At 45.6% G+C, this 17,932-nt stretch overlaps 1 protein-coding gene across 1 annotated transcript in view; it reads left to right on the top strand.

Annotated features, from left to right (window-relative positions):
* The window catches only part of Tjp2 (tight junction protein 2), a 77,966-nt gene that overhangs the window by 36,226 nt on the left and 23,808 nt on the right, over nucleotides 1-17,932 (top strand). The window contains 10 exon segments of the mRNA XM_028894046.2: nucleotides 425-478; nucleotides 3,567-3,691; nucleotides 5,951-6,053; nucleotides 7,059-7,371; nucleotides 7,374-7,670; nucleotides 12,276-12,379; nucleotides 13,085-13,238; nucleotides 15,182-15,290; nucleotides 16,158-16,291; nucleotides 17,564-17,630. Coding sequence (XP_028749879.1) covers nucleotides 425-478; nucleotides 3,567-3,691; nucleotides 5,951-6,053; nucleotides 7,059-7,371; nucleotides 7,374-7,670; nucleotides 12,276-12,379; nucleotides 13,085-13,238; nucleotides 15,182-15,290; nucleotides 16,158-16,291; nucleotides 17,564-17,630 — 1,460 coding nt within the window.

The following is a 17,932-nucleotide window of genomic DNA, read 5'->3' as shown; positions in this document are numbered from 1 at the left end:
AGATGAAATATTTTTTAAATGAAAGTCAGAGGACACTGTTAGGGCTTGGTTCTCTTTTTCCACTCTGTGGGTCCTCGGGATTAGACTGGGCGACAAGCACCCTACTGCTGAGCCATCCCCCAAATAAGACATAATTAAAGAAGTTTCCTAACAATGGTTGTCAAAAGACTCCAGCACTGAACATTTGTTCTGTTCTTAGGACCCCTCCTATGTCTTTCATTTAATGCCTGAGCATCAAGACGGCCATTTCCTAGAAGGTTTTATATGGATATAGCAGCATAGCATTTTGAGCAGAGGCCTGCTTTTTTTTAAGTGTATGGGAAGTGTGAGCTGGATTCACGTCAGAACGTGCGGAGTTAGAGTTTTATTTCTGGCATGGGGTATTTGGTGTGTACTCAAGTTGACATTATTTGTTGCCACCCAGGGCCCAGGCATGGAGGAGGTGATATGGGAGCAGTACACCGTGACCCTGCAGAAGGTGAGTTCTGCACGATCCGTGCTTTCTCTCTCCTCTTGGCTTGCTGCTTTTCAGTTCATGGATCTCGCTCCCTTTGGCCTGCACAGTTTTGTTTTTAATCTCGCTGAGATGGGCAGTGCCTCGTTGGAACTAGCTGGCACTGATTAACTGGTTGGTAAAAGTTGCATGCTTGTGTTCTTGATTATCTTCTGTTTACTGTAGAGCATTTTAGGGGATATTTAATCTGTTCTCTTCTCTCCAGACAGAACAGACTGTAAAAGGGAAGAGGGAATGCAAGCAGCCTGTATTTGTTTGAGAATGTTGAACATTTCCCAACATGCACAACCCCACCACCCTCCTTAGCCTTTCTATTCCACTTTCCCTTCTGATGTTTGAGTTGGGAATTGAATTTCTACAGTCTGGTCTCACATGTTAAGAATGCAAGGAGCCCTTGGTTCAGGCCCCCGAGCGGTACCCTCTCCTCACCCCTTCTGTAATTCTACCTTACAACAGTTGTAGACCCAAAGGAGATTTGAAAAGACTGACTTAGAAATTGGCTCAGTTCCAAATATAGTGTGTATGTGTGTGTGTGTGCCTGTCTGTCTGCTTATGGAGATCAAAAGTAAACCCTAGGTATTTTTTCTTAAGGTGTCTTTTATTTTACTTTTTGAGACGGGATCTCAAAATCATGGGGGCCTGAGATGGATCCCTGGCACCTTTTAAACACCGAGCCTTGGTGGTACATGCTCACAGTTCCAGGCCTGAGAAGGCAGAGACAGGCAGATCCCTGGAGTTTGCTGGCCGACCAGCCAAGTCCACTTAGTAAGCTCCAGGCCTGTGAGAGACATTGTCTCAAAAACCAAGATGGGCCAGGCGGTGATGGTGCACGCCTTTAATCCCAACACTCAGGAGGCAGAGGCAGGCGGATCTCTGTGAGTTCGAGGCTAGCCTGGGCTACTGAGTGAGTTCCAGAAAAGGCACAAAGCTACACAGGGAAACCCTGTCTCAGAAAACAAAAACAAAGAAACAAAAAAACCAAAAACCAAGATGGGTGGTGCCTGAAGAATGACACCTAAGATTGTCCTCTGGCTTCCATGTGCACATGAATGTGCGCGCGTGCACACACACACACACACACACACACACACACACACACACACCCTTCCCCCACAGTGTACACCCACCGCTACCCCACCACACAAAAACGTTTCTCTTTACTCCTCCCTTGGGGTTGAAAATTGAACACTACATATATTTTATTTGTTTTTTAAACTCGCTTCACAGATGTTACCCTTCTTGATTAAGTGAGGAAATACATGCAGCTTCTATACATTACATGATGCATAATTGATGCGTAATAAATACATGTTATTGCCGGTTCTTTCTGTCCTGACAATAAAAGGGTGATGTGCTAGCATACCCTATATGTCGTTTTTTGGTTGGGCTGACTGCTCTAGAACTGCACCTAATCTCCAGTCATGCCCCCCCTTCCTCCGCCACACACAGCCTCATGCTCCAGGCAAGCGGCTAGCCCCCGCCCCATCTGCAGTCAGCTCATGGTCTGCAGTCTCATCCCAGCAACCTGCCCTCCTGTCAACATCCGTGTGCATCAGAGATCATCTTGCTCCAAATCTCTCTAGGTTCTGCCATTTTCTAGACAAAGGGAAACGTCTCCCTTGACCCTCAGAACTTCGTCCCTGGGTCAGAGTCCAGGTGTCCTGATTTCTGTATCAGTTTTCATGGATTCTTCAGTTGAGGCTTGCCCGTTAGCTTCAGACACCCTTCTGACTCTTACTGTGCCCCCTTTACCAGCATATCATACATCCCTTGAGTTATGGTCCCGAGGCTTGGTTTAGAAGATGGAGCCGCCTCTGTCTAAAACCAGGTGCTGGTGATGGGGCTGGCATATCCCAAGCCATGTGGAGACCACCTGGGCTGTTTGTGTTTGTAAGCAGTCTGAATACTGGGCCCCACCAACTTGCCCTTAAATATAGATGTTCTCTTATTCTGAGTGTAGTTTTGTATCATCAACCCTGATTTGGGATTATAATGTCAGTGTTCCTATTGTGTGGTTTAGCCTTTTAAACACCGAAATAAGAGTATTGTTTCCTCGGTTCATTGGTGTGCATCGTTAAATCAGTGATGGATAATAAACCTTTATTTCCCATCTTGTATGCCACTGAGAAGGGTTTAATGCTTTGCTCTTTTTAAATCACAATAGTAGCTTTTTGTTTATTTATCTTTTTACGTTTTTTCATTCACGTGTGTGCATCCATGTACACATGTGCACACTCTCGTACCTTCATGCCACAGCACTGAGGTCAGAGGACGTGGAGGAGTGATTTATTTTCACCATGACTGCAAGTTCCTTTTTCCACTGAGTCCATCCCCCCAGGCTCCTTTTCCCATTGGACTATCTCCCCAGGCCCATAATAGCAGCTTTCTGTTTAGGTTTTATTTTTAAAGGCCATGCAGTTCTTTTTACCCTGGATGAAAATGCATTTGCTACCTTTTCCAACTTGAATTTAAAGATTATACCATCGTGCTATTTGTTTTTTTGAGTAAGGGTCTCATGTAGTCCAGGCTAGCCTCCCAATTTGCCATGTCGTCATGGCTAGCCTTAGATTCCTGACGCTGTTGCCTCCCACCTCCCAAGTGCTGGAATTATAGGCATGTGCCACTTTCAGCTGAAGATACATTTAAAACACATTTTCACAGAGTCAGTTTGTATTGACATTGTTCCAGCTCGGGTCAAACGATCCTGTGAACAGGTCTACCTGGCGTTAGGACAGCACGTTCCTGTTTAGACAGAAGACAGCCTTCCTTCTCCTGCCTCTGGTGATAATGTCAGCCTGGGCTGTCAATCTTTTCCGTCTCCTGCCAGGCTGCTCCCTGTAGATAAGCGGTTTCCCTTTAGGAACCTGTCAGCTGACCACAGTGGGGCTCTATTTTCTTTGTCATTTGTTTCTGTCAGCCCATCTGTCCCCGAGCTGTCGCTGGTTATTGATTTGACCTTTATTTTACTGAGTGCTTGTAATAAATCCTGAAAGCCACTTATGGAAGGATTTTTTCATTTTTTTTCTTCTTCTCTCCTAATTCTAATCAACAGGATTCCAAAAGAGGATTTGGAATCGCAGTGTCGGGAGGTAGAGACAACCCACACTTTGAAAACGGGGAAACGTCCATTGTCATTTCTGATGTGCTCCCAGGTGGACCCGCGGATGGCTTGCTTCAGTAAGTCCCCTTCCCCCTCTCCCCAGCCCCTGCCAGCCCTGCAGGTTGGCACTAGACAGGGTGTTAATGATGGCTGTGTACTTTTATATTACATCTGAAGACTTTAAGAGAGAGTTAGGATCACAGCTAATACATTATGTTTTAACAGTCACCAGACTTTGGGGACCATCCAGACTTGGAGGCAAGAGGGAAATCCCGTGTGTCGACCCTCCCACCCCCATAGGAGGGTAGTTAGAATGCTCACTTCTAGGTGTAGGGACCTTTTTAGCTTTTCTGTGCCCCTCTCTCTACCCCACTCCTTTATTTTGAAGACAGTGTCCGAAGCCTAGGCTGGCCTCCAATTCCCCACACGGATATGGATGACTCTGAATCCCAATTCTCCACTGCCTGCGTGCTGGGTTTGCACACCCAGCTTATGCAGTGCTGGGGGCTGGACCAGGTGCATCATCCATGCTAGAGAAGTATTCCAACTGAGCTGCGTCCTCAGTCCTTGGGAACCCTTTCTGAACGTGCAGCGTATGTCATTGTCACAAAAGAGTTGGGAAAATAACCTAAGGGAAGCACTTATTTATCTTGGCTCACACTTTCAGAGGTTGGTTTCATCTGTCGTGCTTGGGAGAATGTGGTAGAGCAGGAGAGCTAACAGCGTGGCTGCCGGGAAGCAGAGAGGGGAAGATGGAGACAGTACCTGCCCTTCCTGGCTTTCTCCTTCATTTCCTCAAGCACAAGAATGGGGTCACCCACCCTCAGGGTGGGTCTACCCCCTTAATTCTCTTGAAAACATCCCGACGAACACACCTGAGAGTGAGCTTTGCTAATCTTCTCAGTGCTTGTCAGTACCACCAAGTTGACAGAATTGACCACCTCAGTTTCCATGTTTCTCAAGTTTTTCTAAGAGTTTTTTTTAAATACATGTTTTGAAATTTAATTAAGATGTTAGGAATGTGTCTCAGTAATAGAGTACTTAGCATAGATAAGGCCTTGGGTTAATCTTTAGCAGTCCCTCCCCCCAAGTAAAAACCCAACTAACAACCCCCCAACAGAATTTAATAGCAAAAAATTCATGACGGGTTAACTCAAGTTCTCTACCTGCCAGCCTTCTGTTCTGAAGAGGTAACTGCACTTTCAAAGATGGACCCTGTGTCCTGTCAGGGAGATAACGATGTGGCTACATTGGCCAGATCATTCAAAAGTTGAATTTGTGTGAGATTTAAAAATATCTGTGCTCCTATCCTATTAGTTGGTAGTCTTATCATATTAAAAGTTAGTCTTTTATTTAGAGTAATATAAAATTTTAAAATAACTTTGGATGAGCCTAAGTAATAGGATTCTGTGTTCTTAAAGTTTCTTCAAGAATCTGAGGGAAGCTGGGTGGCAGCACATACCTTTAATTGCTGCACCAGGAAGAGGCAGGTGGGTCTCTGTGAGTCTGAGGGCAGCCAGGGCTACACAGAGAAACACCGTTTTCACAAACAGACAGACAGGCATACAAACAAACAAACAAACAACAAACAAACAAACAAACAAACAAGAAGCTGAGGAAGAAGAAGTCAGGCCTGATTGTGCTCATTTATAATCTAAGCATTCGGGAGATGGAACCATACACAGAAGGATCAGTAGTTTAAGGCCTTGGCTTGCTAAATAGTGAATTCAAGGCCAACTTGGGCTACATAAGACCCTTCTCAGAAAAAAAAAAAAAAAAGAATCTGAGGCAAGTTTCAACCTCTTTCCCTCTAACACAGATGAATGTGTGCCTATTTCAGGGACGTACATGTGGTCTTTTTTTAGCTCGCTGTGTACTTCAGCACATAGGACTGTCGTTGAATTCTTCTTGCCTTCCAGACTGCCTCATGACTGGGTGCCTTCTGGTGCGACCCTGTGGTCCGGACAGTTTTTTTTTTTTTTGTTTTTTTTTGTTTTTGGAGACAGGGTTTCTCTGTGTAGCTTTGTGCCTTTTCTGGATCTGCCTGCCTCTGCCTCCCAAGTGCTGGGATTAAAGGCGTGCGCCACCACCGCCCGGCTCTGGACAGGTTTTTTACACATGCATGGTGGTTCTTAGTAAACCCCCAGATGCTAAATGTAAGGCTTCTGGTTCCTTACCTCTGAAGAGCTCAGACCAGGTTGGCCTGACTTGGGAGCCGCCACACACTGAGGCCCTTAATAAGCTTTGGGGGCTCATTTACTGCTTCTGTTCTCTGTCAGCGGTTCAAGATGTCTCACCACGAGTTTTTATGACTGATGTTTATTTCTTGTTTACAGAGAAAATGACAGGGTGGTCATGGTCAACGGCACCCCCATGGAGGACGTGCTCCATTCCTTTGCAGTTCAGCAGCTTAGGAAAAGTGGGAAGATCGCTGCCATTGTAAGTCCCGTGATGTCACGTGGTGCACATCTGTACATCCAAGACAAGCATCCTTAGGGAAGATCGCAGCCATTGTACGTTCCATGATGTCACGTGGTGCACATCTGTACATGCAAACCAAATGTCCTTACACATAAACTGTAAATTTAAAAATCTTTAAAAAAGTGTAAGAATATTTTGTTTATTGGAACATAAAGAAGGGCTGGAGAAATGGTTCTGGGTGGTTAAGAGCCCATATTGTTACTGCAGAGAACCTGATTTTAATTCAAGAACGTTTGTTTTCTGTTCCCAAAGAAAATGACCATTGGACAGTCACCTGACCTAGAGCCAGCTTACTTCTTGGAGCTTTGATATTTTTCTAGGTTGATGTTTCAGGTGTAGTGAAGCTGTGTCCGAGTTCCCCTCCTGAGGAAGGTGGCAAGCATCCTACTTAATGACTGCCACACGCACCTCCCAGGAATAGGGCCATCCCGTTAACCAATCTAAGGAAAGCAGTAACTGCAGAGCTGGACTGGGATAAGTGCACTTGTAATTGATTGTCTCTGCAGTCCTGTTTTGTCTAGAAGGGGTACCTCTTCCCCTCCTCTTCCTGTACCAAGTGCAGGAGTGTCAGCGATTATATACAAAACGTCTCACTTCCTGGGTTTTCATTTGACTCCGATGAACTGACCCAAGCCTTTGGGGCTTTTCACACTTGGTCAGGAGTATTCCCAAGCACTGCACTCATAGCTGTAGTCACTTTCCTATCTTATTCTAACTTCCTGAGGGTTTTTTAATTGTCCTTGGTTCCTGATTGGAACCTTGGGGCTGGGAGGGTTGGCAGGGATACAGACGTTTAAGGGATGTAGGTTTTTTGTTTATATATATATATATATGACCCGCCCACTCCCTCCCACTTGTGGAAGTCTAGAGAGGGACAGTTTCATTGAAGCTGGAACCAGGGCCATCACCCTCCCAGTTCTCTCCGTTTGCACTGTCCTGCATCTGCTCTGTTTGTCTGGACAGGTGGTCAAGAGGCCCCGGAAGGTTCAGGTGGCCCCGCTGCAGGGCAGCCCCCCTCTCAGTCATGATGACCGAGGTTTTGAGGTGATAGATGAATTTGATGGCAGAAGTTTCCGCAGCGGCTACAGCGAGAGGAGCCGGCACAGCAGCCACGATGTGCTCAGCCACAGCTGGGAAGACAGCAGGGAGAGGGGGCGCCCCCAGCAGCGCACGCAGAGCCGGGAGCGGGAGCGCAGCCGTGGCCGGAGCCTGGAACGTGGCCTGGACCACGAAGACTATGGGCGCAGCCGGGAGCGCAGCCGTGGCCGGAGTCTGGAACGGGCCTGGACCGCGATTTTGTGCCCCGGGACCACAGCCGTGGCCGCAGCATCGACAGGGACTACGACCGCGACTATGAGCGCACCTATCACCAATCCTATGAGCCTGACTATGAGGGCGGCTACAGCTCATCATATGACCGCAGAGCCCAGCCGGAGCGCCGCTATGAGCGCAGTCACAGCCGCGAACACCTACGTTCCCGGAGCCCCAGTCCTGAGCCTAGGTCCCGGCAGGAGCACAAGCATGATCCAGACAGGCCCATCGGGGTCCTTCTCACCAAAAGCAAAGCAAATGAAGGTAGGCACACATGATGTGGGAATACAAGCAGTGCCGCCAACATCACCTTGGCGCTCGCTCGGCACCTGCTGGTGTTCTGAACCCACAGATATCTGGGGGCTCATTTATTTCTCAGAGCCACATTATGGGGGCGTTGCTCTTGGGTCCTTGTTACTCTTGGGTCCTTGTTCTGTAGTAAGGAGAAGAGTCGCAGAAAAGTCCACTGATCTGGACGCGGGTGTCTCAATGGCTTTGCTTCAGAGAAGTAGCTCACCCGTACTCTTGTTACATTGAAGATTCCCAGCCTCTCACCTGCCCAGGGAACCAGAAATTACAGAGTCTGAGTGTGAACAGGCTCAGCTGGCAAGCTTGGCGCTTCTCTGGGTGAAAAACACAAAGCAGAAGGATGTACCCCAGCTCATCTAGATGGGAGTTCTATTCTAGGCCAGGGGCGGTGTTGACTAAATAGTCTTAGTTAATCCCCCCAAAGACCTTGGTGGTAGGAGGCCTCGTTCCTGTGTTACAGGTCAGGGGCTTCGGTATGTATGTGGAGGCTGGCTCTGGCTTAGTCTGCTGGCCCCACACTGCATTCCTGGAGACGCGGGCACACTTAACCCCATCCAGGATTCATTTAATTCTGTGCAGTGAAGCTGTTAGTACTGTTCATAGAGGAGGACTCTGAAACACAGGAAGTAGGGAAGCCGGACCTCCCACTTAGCGGATCTGAAGCGAGGAGATGAACAGGAGTTGAGCCATTTCCAATCTTGGGTCTTGTCTTCCTACTTATGCATTTTCTTACAATATAACTTTTGTCTCGTGGGTTCTCTCCCTGTTCTAGGAAGAGAACGGTGAATGCAAGGCGGAAGATTCGGTCTGTAGCTTGAGGTTTGCGTTTCTGAGGGGATTTTAGATGAGTCTGTTCCTGAGGTTTTCCTACTGAAAATAACTGGAGTAATGAAAGGTCAGGAGTAGGGTACCTGGAACACGGGGCCTGTGTAAGCTGAGGTGGCACCATTGCTGAGGAGAGGGGCATCCCTGTCAGCAACTTTGGAAGCATGAAAATTTCACAGAATCTTTAGAGCTATGTGTGAGGGGACGGCCAGAGAAGTTTTGAGAGTGAGCACCAGGCAGGGACCTCCTTCCAAGAGCTCTGATCCATTCTGAGGGACGTTGGTATTCAGTCCTTTCCTCCTCTTTCCCTGTTTTCCCCCTTGTCTCTTCTTTTATGCCCTCCTGCCATAGGAACAACCACGTATGTCATGCAAGTGTGGGGGTACCTTGAATTAGTCAGGGCTCTGTAAAGGGACAGAGCCGATAGAATGAGTGAGCGTGGGTGTGCGTGTTTGTGTGTGTGTGTGTGTCTGTCTGTCTGTCACTGTGTGCGTCACTCTGTCTGGGTGTATACTCACACACGTATATAAAGGGGATTTCTTACAGTGGTTTATAGCTGTGGTCTGGTGGTCTGACGATGCTGTCTCTGACAGAAAGGCCAAGAATCCGGTAGTTGTTCAGTCCATGAGATGGGATGTCTGTCAGCAGTCACAGTCTGTGCTGGAGTCTGGGAGGTGTTCAGTCTACATTGGAATCTGGCTGTAGCACCAGGCGAAAGTGAACTGGCCAGGGAGAGTGAGGGCAAGCAGGCACAATGTAAAGGCTTCCTTCTTTCCTGTCCTCTTATGTGGGCTGCTACTAGAAGATGACGCCCAGCTTTAGGGTGGGTCTTTCCACCTCAAACAAGCCTAGTAAGAAAAATCCCTCGCTGGTGTGCCCAGCAGCTTCTGATTTAGATGATTCCAGATACAGTCAGGTTGACATGCAAGATTAGCTACCATATACCTACATATAAAATCCTTAAACAGAAATCTCATGGAATATTACTTATTCTGTGTGATGTACTGAGAGTTTCCATTGCATTGACATTTTAAAATACTGTTAGGACTTCATTAATTCAAGTCAAGACCATTAATGAATTGTGATCCATAGTGTAAGACTGTACTGTTGGGCTAACATTGAGATGACTCAGTGCTTAATACTTCCAGAGGGCCAGAGTTTGGTTCCCAGCACCCATGCCAGGGAGCTTACAGCTGCCTGTAACTCCAGCTCCAAGGATTCTGATGCCCTCTTCTGGCCTCCAGAGGCGCCCACACATGTGATATACATGTGCATCTGCACACACTCATGCACATGCACACACACACAAATAAAAATAAATCTTAAAAAGCAAATCTTTAAATAAAATGAAGGCATTGTGCAATGAGACTGCTCAGGCCATCGTGGTCTTAATTAAGTGCAGAAATAAAGGGATTGTGTTCCTCTCCTGATAGGGTGTTTTCCTTTTAACCATTTTATACCCCAAACTTGGAAATTGTTTAAACAACTTTTGATGGAGATCAAACCCAGGGCCTAGTGTATGCCAGACGAGTGTTCTCACCTGATTCCACTTTAAACAACAACAAAACCCACTCTTTAAAATTATTTTATTTATTTGTATTTTATGTGTATGAGTGTTTGTTTTTTTTTTTTTTTTTTTTTTTTTTTCGAGACAGGGTTTCTCTGTGTAGCTTTGCGCCTTTCCTGGAGCTCACTTGGTAGCCCAGGCTGGCCTCGAACTCACAGAGATCCGCCTGGCTCTGCCTCCCGAGTGCTGGGATTAAAGGCGTGCGCCACCACCGCCCGGCCGAGTGTTTGTTTTGTTTGAATGTATAAAAATAAAACTAGAGTGATGGATAGCTGTGAGCCACCATGTGGGTGCTGGGAATCAAACCTGGATCCTCTGGAAGAGCAGCCAGTGTTCTTACCCTCTTAGCCATCTCTTCAGCCCCTCCACTTAAAAAATACTTTGTATAATTTTATTGATGAGAGGAGCATGTGTACAACAATGATTGCATGGAGCTCCAAGGACAAGCCCATGGGAGTCTTTTCCTCTCCTTTTACTGTGTGGATTTCAGGGACTGAACTCACTTTAGCAGTCACCTTTATTCACTGAGCCATTCCACTGGCCCCAGTTCTACATTTTTTAAAGATTTATTTTTATTTTATGTATGACTGTTTTGCCTGCATGTGGGTGTATGTACCACATGCATGCTTGGTGCCTAAGGAGGTCAGAAGAGGGCATCAGATCCCCTGGAACTGGAATTACAGATGATTGTGAGCCCGCATGTTGGTGCTAGAAACTGAACGTGGGTCCTCTGCAAGAGTAGCAAGTGCTCTTAACCACTAAGCCTTCTCTCCAGCCCATGATTCCATTTTTTAAAAGAAAAAAAAAATTGCTAAGATTACCCTGTAACTCAGCTGTTTCTGGCTAAGGTTACATGAAAAGGAATCTTCTAGGAAACCAGTAGGCAGGAGTTACTATCGATTAAGAAGGAATGCCACCAGCTCTTGTCACCAGACACCTTGCTGGCTATCAGAAGCTGGTCAACTGTTCATACAGATGCCCACGAAACTATTTGCAGATACTCCTGTGTTACATTAAGAGCATTGTTAAGCTTCTAGGCAGCTAGGTGAAGTGTTTATAGGTAAGAAAAGTTAGACTTTCTCAGCGCACTGTCCTGGGGCTGTCGATCTAACCAGTGGGGCTTTGTCATCCATAGGAGAGATGTGGTATCCCTAGGAGGGTGTGGAGTGTACCTCAGTACTTCTTTTTAGTTGTTGTGTGTGGTGATGCTAAAGATGCACCTAGTGGCTTACAAACATCAGATGTTCACTGTACCACTGAGGATTATACAACAAAGCATTTTGTGTCTTTGTAATAAGATCAAATGCTAATAAGCTTCCTGTAGTTTATTAAAACTGATTTTAAAATGACTTCTTTTGGAATCACAAGAAGGTACTTTCCCTATATAGTAAAAATTTTTTGGAAAAAGCTACTGTTTGTAAGCATGCAGGTTTCAGTCAGAACACTAGTAATAACTTAGCAAATTGAATGTATTTGCTCTCGAGCTTGCTTGGGATGCCTTTCAAAGTCACTATAGTTCAGCATTAGAATGTGTCTTTTTAGAGGCTTAGCAAATAGCGTCAGAATAGTCTGTAGAACACTTAAAATACTGAAAAGTGTGCATCCCTCCTAGATGTGGTGGTGGTTTTCTTTTGAGTACAGTTCAGAGTGCTGTGGACTGTTAGGACAATGCTTCCAGGATGGTTCTGCCCCAGCTTAGAGACCTGGGCAGTGTAAATTATTACCGATGACATACACTGTGTCCACAGCTTCCTGGGCCAGCAGCAGTTTCCTACTAAGATGGATGGAGCAGGTTGTTGTCCCCAGGGTTTTACTTGAAAAGTGTTCCCCCACATCAGGCATCCACACAGCCTTCACCGGTTATGAGTCTGACCAGTTGCTAACATTTTGCAACATTGTATTCATTTCTCCTGCTTTTTTATTATTTTTTTATTTTCTACTTCTTTTTATCCACTTCTTCTCTGCCTACAATCCCACCCCCCCCCCCCCCCCACCCCACCCCCCGCCTTCCCTCCCCACTCTCTCTCCCTCTTAAAGATTCCAGGCCAGTTTAACAGAGTATCCCATATAAAAACTAAATTGTCATAACTGCTTGAAATAGTCTTCCAAGTCAGCCTTAAGTTTTCGGAACAATTTGAGAGTGTGTGTGTTCCCTGTCTGTCTTCTAGAGTATGGTCTCCGGCTGGGGAGTCAGATCTTCATCAAGGAAATGACCAGAACAGGACTGGCAACCAAAGATGGCAACCTTCACGAGGGGGATATAATTCTCAAGGTGAGAAGACAAGGTTGGGGAGCTGCGTGTGCCTGCACGCATCCTAGTCTGCGCTCCCACATCCACACCACGGGACGGACTATCTGAGTCCCAGTGGCCAGGAGTAGGGGAGAAACAGGGGGAGCAGTGTGATGAGGTGGTCTTTGTCCAAAGAACAAAAATAAACAGAGATACTAGTGATGTAGCTCGGGAGCCCTGCTCCCTCTCTAACCCACCCCCCAAAAAGTAGTTTAAAAGGGAAAACCAGCCTTAGAGGCTATACTAATTTAATAACCAAGAGAAAGCCTTAAGGAGCGTGTTCTCCTTCTCCCTGTTGATTTACTGTTTAGGATCCTGTACCAAGGGAAGGTGAGCCTGGGAACCACTGATCTGTGCTTGCTGAATGCTTGTGAGTTTTTTAAAAACCTCTCCAATCAGGAAGCATGTTACAGCTGTAAACCGAGCTGTCGTCTTGAACTGGAAGTTAAGTAGACGAGCAGAGTAAACTAACTGTACTCTGACTCTCCTGTGCCGGCTCGGGGCGTGTGCGGTCACATTTCATTTAAAGGATAATTCGTTTTCATTCAGTCATCCTGAAGTCTTTATCCGAGTATCTCAGCAAATTCTTTCCAGTTTTGTAAAGGAGAATAGGTATTTTTTTGTTTTGTTTTTCACGTAGCTGTGAATAGTTGTCCTGAATAACATGGCCTTTCTCCCTATACACAGATCAATGGGACTGTTACTGAGAACATGTCTTTAACGGACGCTCGGAAGCTAATAGAAAAATCTAGGGGGAAACTGCAGCTTGTGGTACTGAGAGACAGCAGGCAGACCCTCATCAACGTCCCCTCCCTCAATGACAGCGACTCAGAAGTAGAAGGTAAGAAGGGGGCCTGTGTGCTCTCTGGGTGTCAGGAGGGCCACGCCTGAAGGCAGTCCTGGGCCGGAGGGGTAAAGAAGACTGCATTTAAACTTTGATTAAAAAAGAGAGATATTCCTGGCTTGTTTGTTTGTTTGTTTATTAAAGTGTCTTTCGAAAGTAGATTTCTAGTAGAGAATTCTGGTGAAGGCCTCTTCATTAGGCCGCTGAGAACAGAACTTATAGTAACATTATCATAATATGCCAAGTGCTCATGCAGACACTATTCAAGTGTAGACTCTTGTGCTTTAAAAATGACAGAAGCCAGGCATGGTAGTTAGCTTTAATTCCTTTCTCAGGAGGCAGAGCCATGGCCAGACTGGTTTACCTAGCAAGTTCCAGACCAGCCTCAAAGAAAGAAAGAAAAAGAAACCAAACAGCAAGAAAAACCCATGCTCCTGGGTGTGTCTTCCTTTCTTCCTGAGCTTATTCTTTCTCTTAACTCTAGTGCTTAAAACCTGTGTGTGTTAAAATCTATTCATAAATTCCAACTCTGCTTAAGGAAAACAAGGCTGTTAGTATCTCCACCTTTAGAAGGTGGTGTGAAACATGTACATTACTGAACCATCAGTCAGAACGGCTCAGTGTTACGGTACATGTTGCTTGCTAACATATGCCCCTGGTCCTGCTTGTTGTCACTGTTTTAAACTTGGATAAATGCATTTATTCCAGTTTCACACGTTACTTGCAAAAGAAGGAATCAAGTACAGTAACTGCCCCTTTAATACTAATAAACCCTGCAACTGCAGGGACCAGCTCTGCGAGTTCCTTCCTTCTCAGAGCAGGTGTGGAGTCTGAGAACTGCAGAGTGAAGATTGCTGCCTTCCCTTCCAGGGATGTTTTAGAAAAGTCACATGATTAAGAGTGCAGGAAAAGGGTTGCTAATACTCCCTCACAGGCGTAGCCTAAAAACAATGTCAACTAGAAGATGGTATCTTGTAAGACTTCCAGACTGGGGATGTGGCTCAGGAGAAGGCCTCCATGTGCATGCTTCCCAGACCCAGTTGGCTTTTCCACCGGTCCCTTGTTCAAACTACAGGGTGAAAATAGCATTGTGGGCTGGCGAGATGATTCAGCAGGTAAAGGTGTTTCCCTGAGATTGCTAATGTGAACAACATGCTTGGTTTTGAAAGTTACTTTCATTTCCGGTATATCAGAAGTCTAATCAATTCATCTGGACTGAGCATAGTACAGGAAAGCAAAGAGATCATGGCAGCCAACTGTAGTAGTTTACAGTTTATTTCCTTACTGTTCATCATGGGATCCTCTGTACAGCATTGGTGTCAGGGAGCTTGATTCCAACAAGATCCCTAAATGCTTTGAATATACATTAAAAAAAATGTGAGGTGCACTGCTTTGCTTGGCAATTGTGGTTTCTCTAACCTCGGATTCAGGAGATCATGGGTTGAAAATATGTGAGGAAAGGAGTCTAAAAAGTTAAGGTTTCTTTTTCTTGTTATTCTATCAACAGTACAGAGTGACCACTGTTGATATGGCGTTGACAGGATGTTAAGGATTGTAGATGAAATAGGCAGGGAATATGGATAGGCTGCATGCTGACGTCTGGCATCTTACACAAGGGACTTTTAATCATCTGCCGAGTTTTGTTGGGGAAATGGTTCTGGAACCAATTTCTACAGTAGATGCAGAGGGAGTCTCCACTGTAGCTGGATTGTGGACCCCTTAAAACAGCTCTGAAAGCAAGTGGGATGAGAGAAGTGTACCGTCTGAATTAAACCTCTTCATTAAATAATGTCTCTCTGTGAGAATTTCTTTTTCTCCCTTAGTAAAAACAAAAACCTGCTAAACTGATGGCCTTCCCTCATGCTTCCTGCTCAGAGACTAGTGTAATTTTGGGCATGTAGGTATTTTACTGAAAAGGACTTTTCTTATTTTGAAACCAGATATCTCAGAAATAGAGTCCAACCGATCTTTCTCTCCAGAGGAGAAGCGCCAGCAGTATTCTGATCAGGATTTTCATTCCTCCAGCGAGAAGCTGAAGGAGAGGCCGAGGTAAATAAGGCAGTGTGGTCTTTCGTTTCTCTTAGTCGCTGGCGAATTCACTTGAGTGTGTATTGTACATGTGTTATCTACTGAGACATGATCTGCAGTAGAATATTATTTTATGTTGTGTTACTTTGGTTTATGTTACATTTGTTTAATATGTTTCATATGTGAAGCTGTGTTACTGTGCCTGTGTAAAACACCTGATGGTCTCATAAAGAACTGGCCAGCAGCAAGGCAGAAGAAAGGATCTGTGGGGCTGGCAGGCAGAGAATATATAGAGGGAGAAGTCTGGAAGAAGAAGAAAATAAGAGGTGGGGGAGTGAAAAGAAGAAGAAGTAGCCAGAGAAGGAGGAGGACTCCAGGGCCAGCCACCCAGCCATGGAGTAAGAGTAAGATTTACAGAAGTGAGAGAACAGGAGGGGTTAGGGATGTAGCTCAGTGGTAGAGCGCTTGCCTAGCAAGTGCAAGGCCCTGGGTTCGGTCCTCAGCTCTGAAAAAAAAAAAAAGAACAGGAAAAGCCCAGAAATAATTTAAGAAAAGCTGTCAAGAAACAAACAAGCTAAGGCTGGGCATTTATAAAGCTTCCAGGGCTGGAGAGATGACTCAGCGGTTAAGAGCACTGGCTGCTCTTCCAGAGGTCCTGAGTTCAATTCCCAGCAACTACATGGTAGCTCACAACCATCTCTAGTGGGATCTGATGCCCTCTTCTGGAATAAAGTTGTACATGCAGATAGAGCACTCATTCTTTAAGAAAAAGAAAAAAAGAATAATCCTCCCTGTGTGATTTATTTGGGAGCTGTGTGGCAGCCCCCCCCCCCCAAAAAAAAAGAGTAGAAAAAACCCCAACAACAATGATCATGGTATGTGCTTCAGTTCAAGAGAGGAAACCTCAGGCAGACTGTCCAGGATGGGTGCCACACCCACTCCATTTAAGTCGACGGGGGACATCACAGCTGCAGGTGTTGCCGAGGCCAACAAGGAGCCCAGGTACCAGGAAGAAACCCCAGGTAAGGTTTTAAGGTCGTGTGTGTGTGTGTGTGTGTGTGTGTGTGTGTGTGTGTGTGTGTGTGTGTGTTATACACAAGCTAGTTCATGTTAAGCAAAGAATTGAGTTCAGCCGGGCGGTGGTGGCACTTGCCTTTAATCCCAGCACTCAGGAGGCAGAGGCAGGCGGATCTCTGTGAGTTCGAGGCCAGCCTGGTCTACAAAGTGAGATCCAGGAAAGGCGCAAAACTACAGAGAGAAACCCTGTTTCAAAAAACCAAAAAAAAAAAAAAAAGAATTGAGTTCAGGAATATGTGCTTGGTATTTCCAGAATGTGCATGAAAGAAAGCAAAATTATTTTTAAAATTTGTAAAGTAGAGGGGGGCCTCTTTATTTTTCTCTTTTCATGTGGGAGGTACCCTTTTTACTATCATTGGAACTGGTCACATTTTGACATATTTGAGTTATAGTCCTTTTGCCCTGTCCACAAACCCAGCATCATCACCCTACTCCTTACCACTCTGAAATTATCATCAGAGCTCTGGGTACATAAGCATTCCTATGTGGGCAAACATGGTCTTGTTCTCAGGCCATAAAAGGTGCTGCCATGTACCTGTGTACCTTGTGTTTTGGGTGTTTTTGTTTTTTTTTTCTCTGAATTGGAGAAACCATGATGACTGCTAATGTCTTAAAGTTAAGTTTCATCTTTAAGTCTCTCTCTCTCTCTCTCTTTTTTTTTTTATAGAGAAATAAAAATGAAGACAGCTTAAGAAAGGGGAAGCCCTTGGGAATGGAGTGGGCTAGTGAGCAGGGAAAGGTGTGTGCTGTTGTTTGATGGGATAGTGCAAGCGTGGCATAAGACACACTTGAAGCATAAGACACACTTGAAGCCTGTGGATTTTGCTCTCTTTATGTTAAGAAAGAAGCTCCTGCAGGTCTGATAAGGAAGAAGGGTTTTGTCTGGTTTTGTTGTGATTTGTTTTCATGGTATGGGGCTTGAATCTACAGCCTCCTGCATGTGCGGCAAAGTTACACACTTAAGCTCCACCCTTTCAGTCCACACTAAAGTTTTAAAATCCACAGTGCCCGGAGACGGGAGAGATGGCTCGAAGGTTAAGAGTTTTCCGTCAGCCTTATGGTAGCTCACAACCCTCTGAAACTCTAGTTTCGGGGGATCTGATGCCCACTTCTGGCCTCCACACTAGGCATTCACATGGTGCATATATATGTATGTGAAGAAAAAAAATCTCTCGTATGCATAAAATAAAACCAAATAAAAATCTTTAAATTCACAGTTCCTCAACCCAGAGCCGCCCCAAGAACTTTCCTTCGTCCTAGTCCTGAAGACGAAGCAATCTATGGGTATGCACTTCCATTCCTCGTCTCTCCCCATCCACTCTCCTTCCTTCCGTAGCTGAAATCCACAGCAGTGGTGCTTTTCCTGTCCTACTCCGATGCTGAGTTTGCGTCTCCTCAGCCGCCTTTTGTCAACTCTCATTCCCGACGTTCGTAAGAAAGAGGAATCATTTATGAGAGGAGCAGAATTTGGGATTGGGTGAACCCTGTGGCTTTGGTATCTGTTTACTTACCGCCTACCTCTCCTGAATGTTTTTCTGAGTACTTGTTTGGCCAGATGCTTAACTCCCGAACAGGAGAAGCAGCTC

This window comes from Peromyscus leucopus, chromosome 1 (genome assembly GCF_004664715.2).
Source record: "Peromyscus leucopus breed LL Stock chromosome 1, UCI_PerLeu_2.1, whole genome shotgun sequence".
NCBI classification, from domain to species: Eukaryota; Metazoa; Chordata; class Mammalia; order Rodentia; family Cricetidae; genus Peromyscus; species Peromyscus leucopus.
This window is presented reverse-complemented; position numbering and strand designations above follow the sequence as displayed.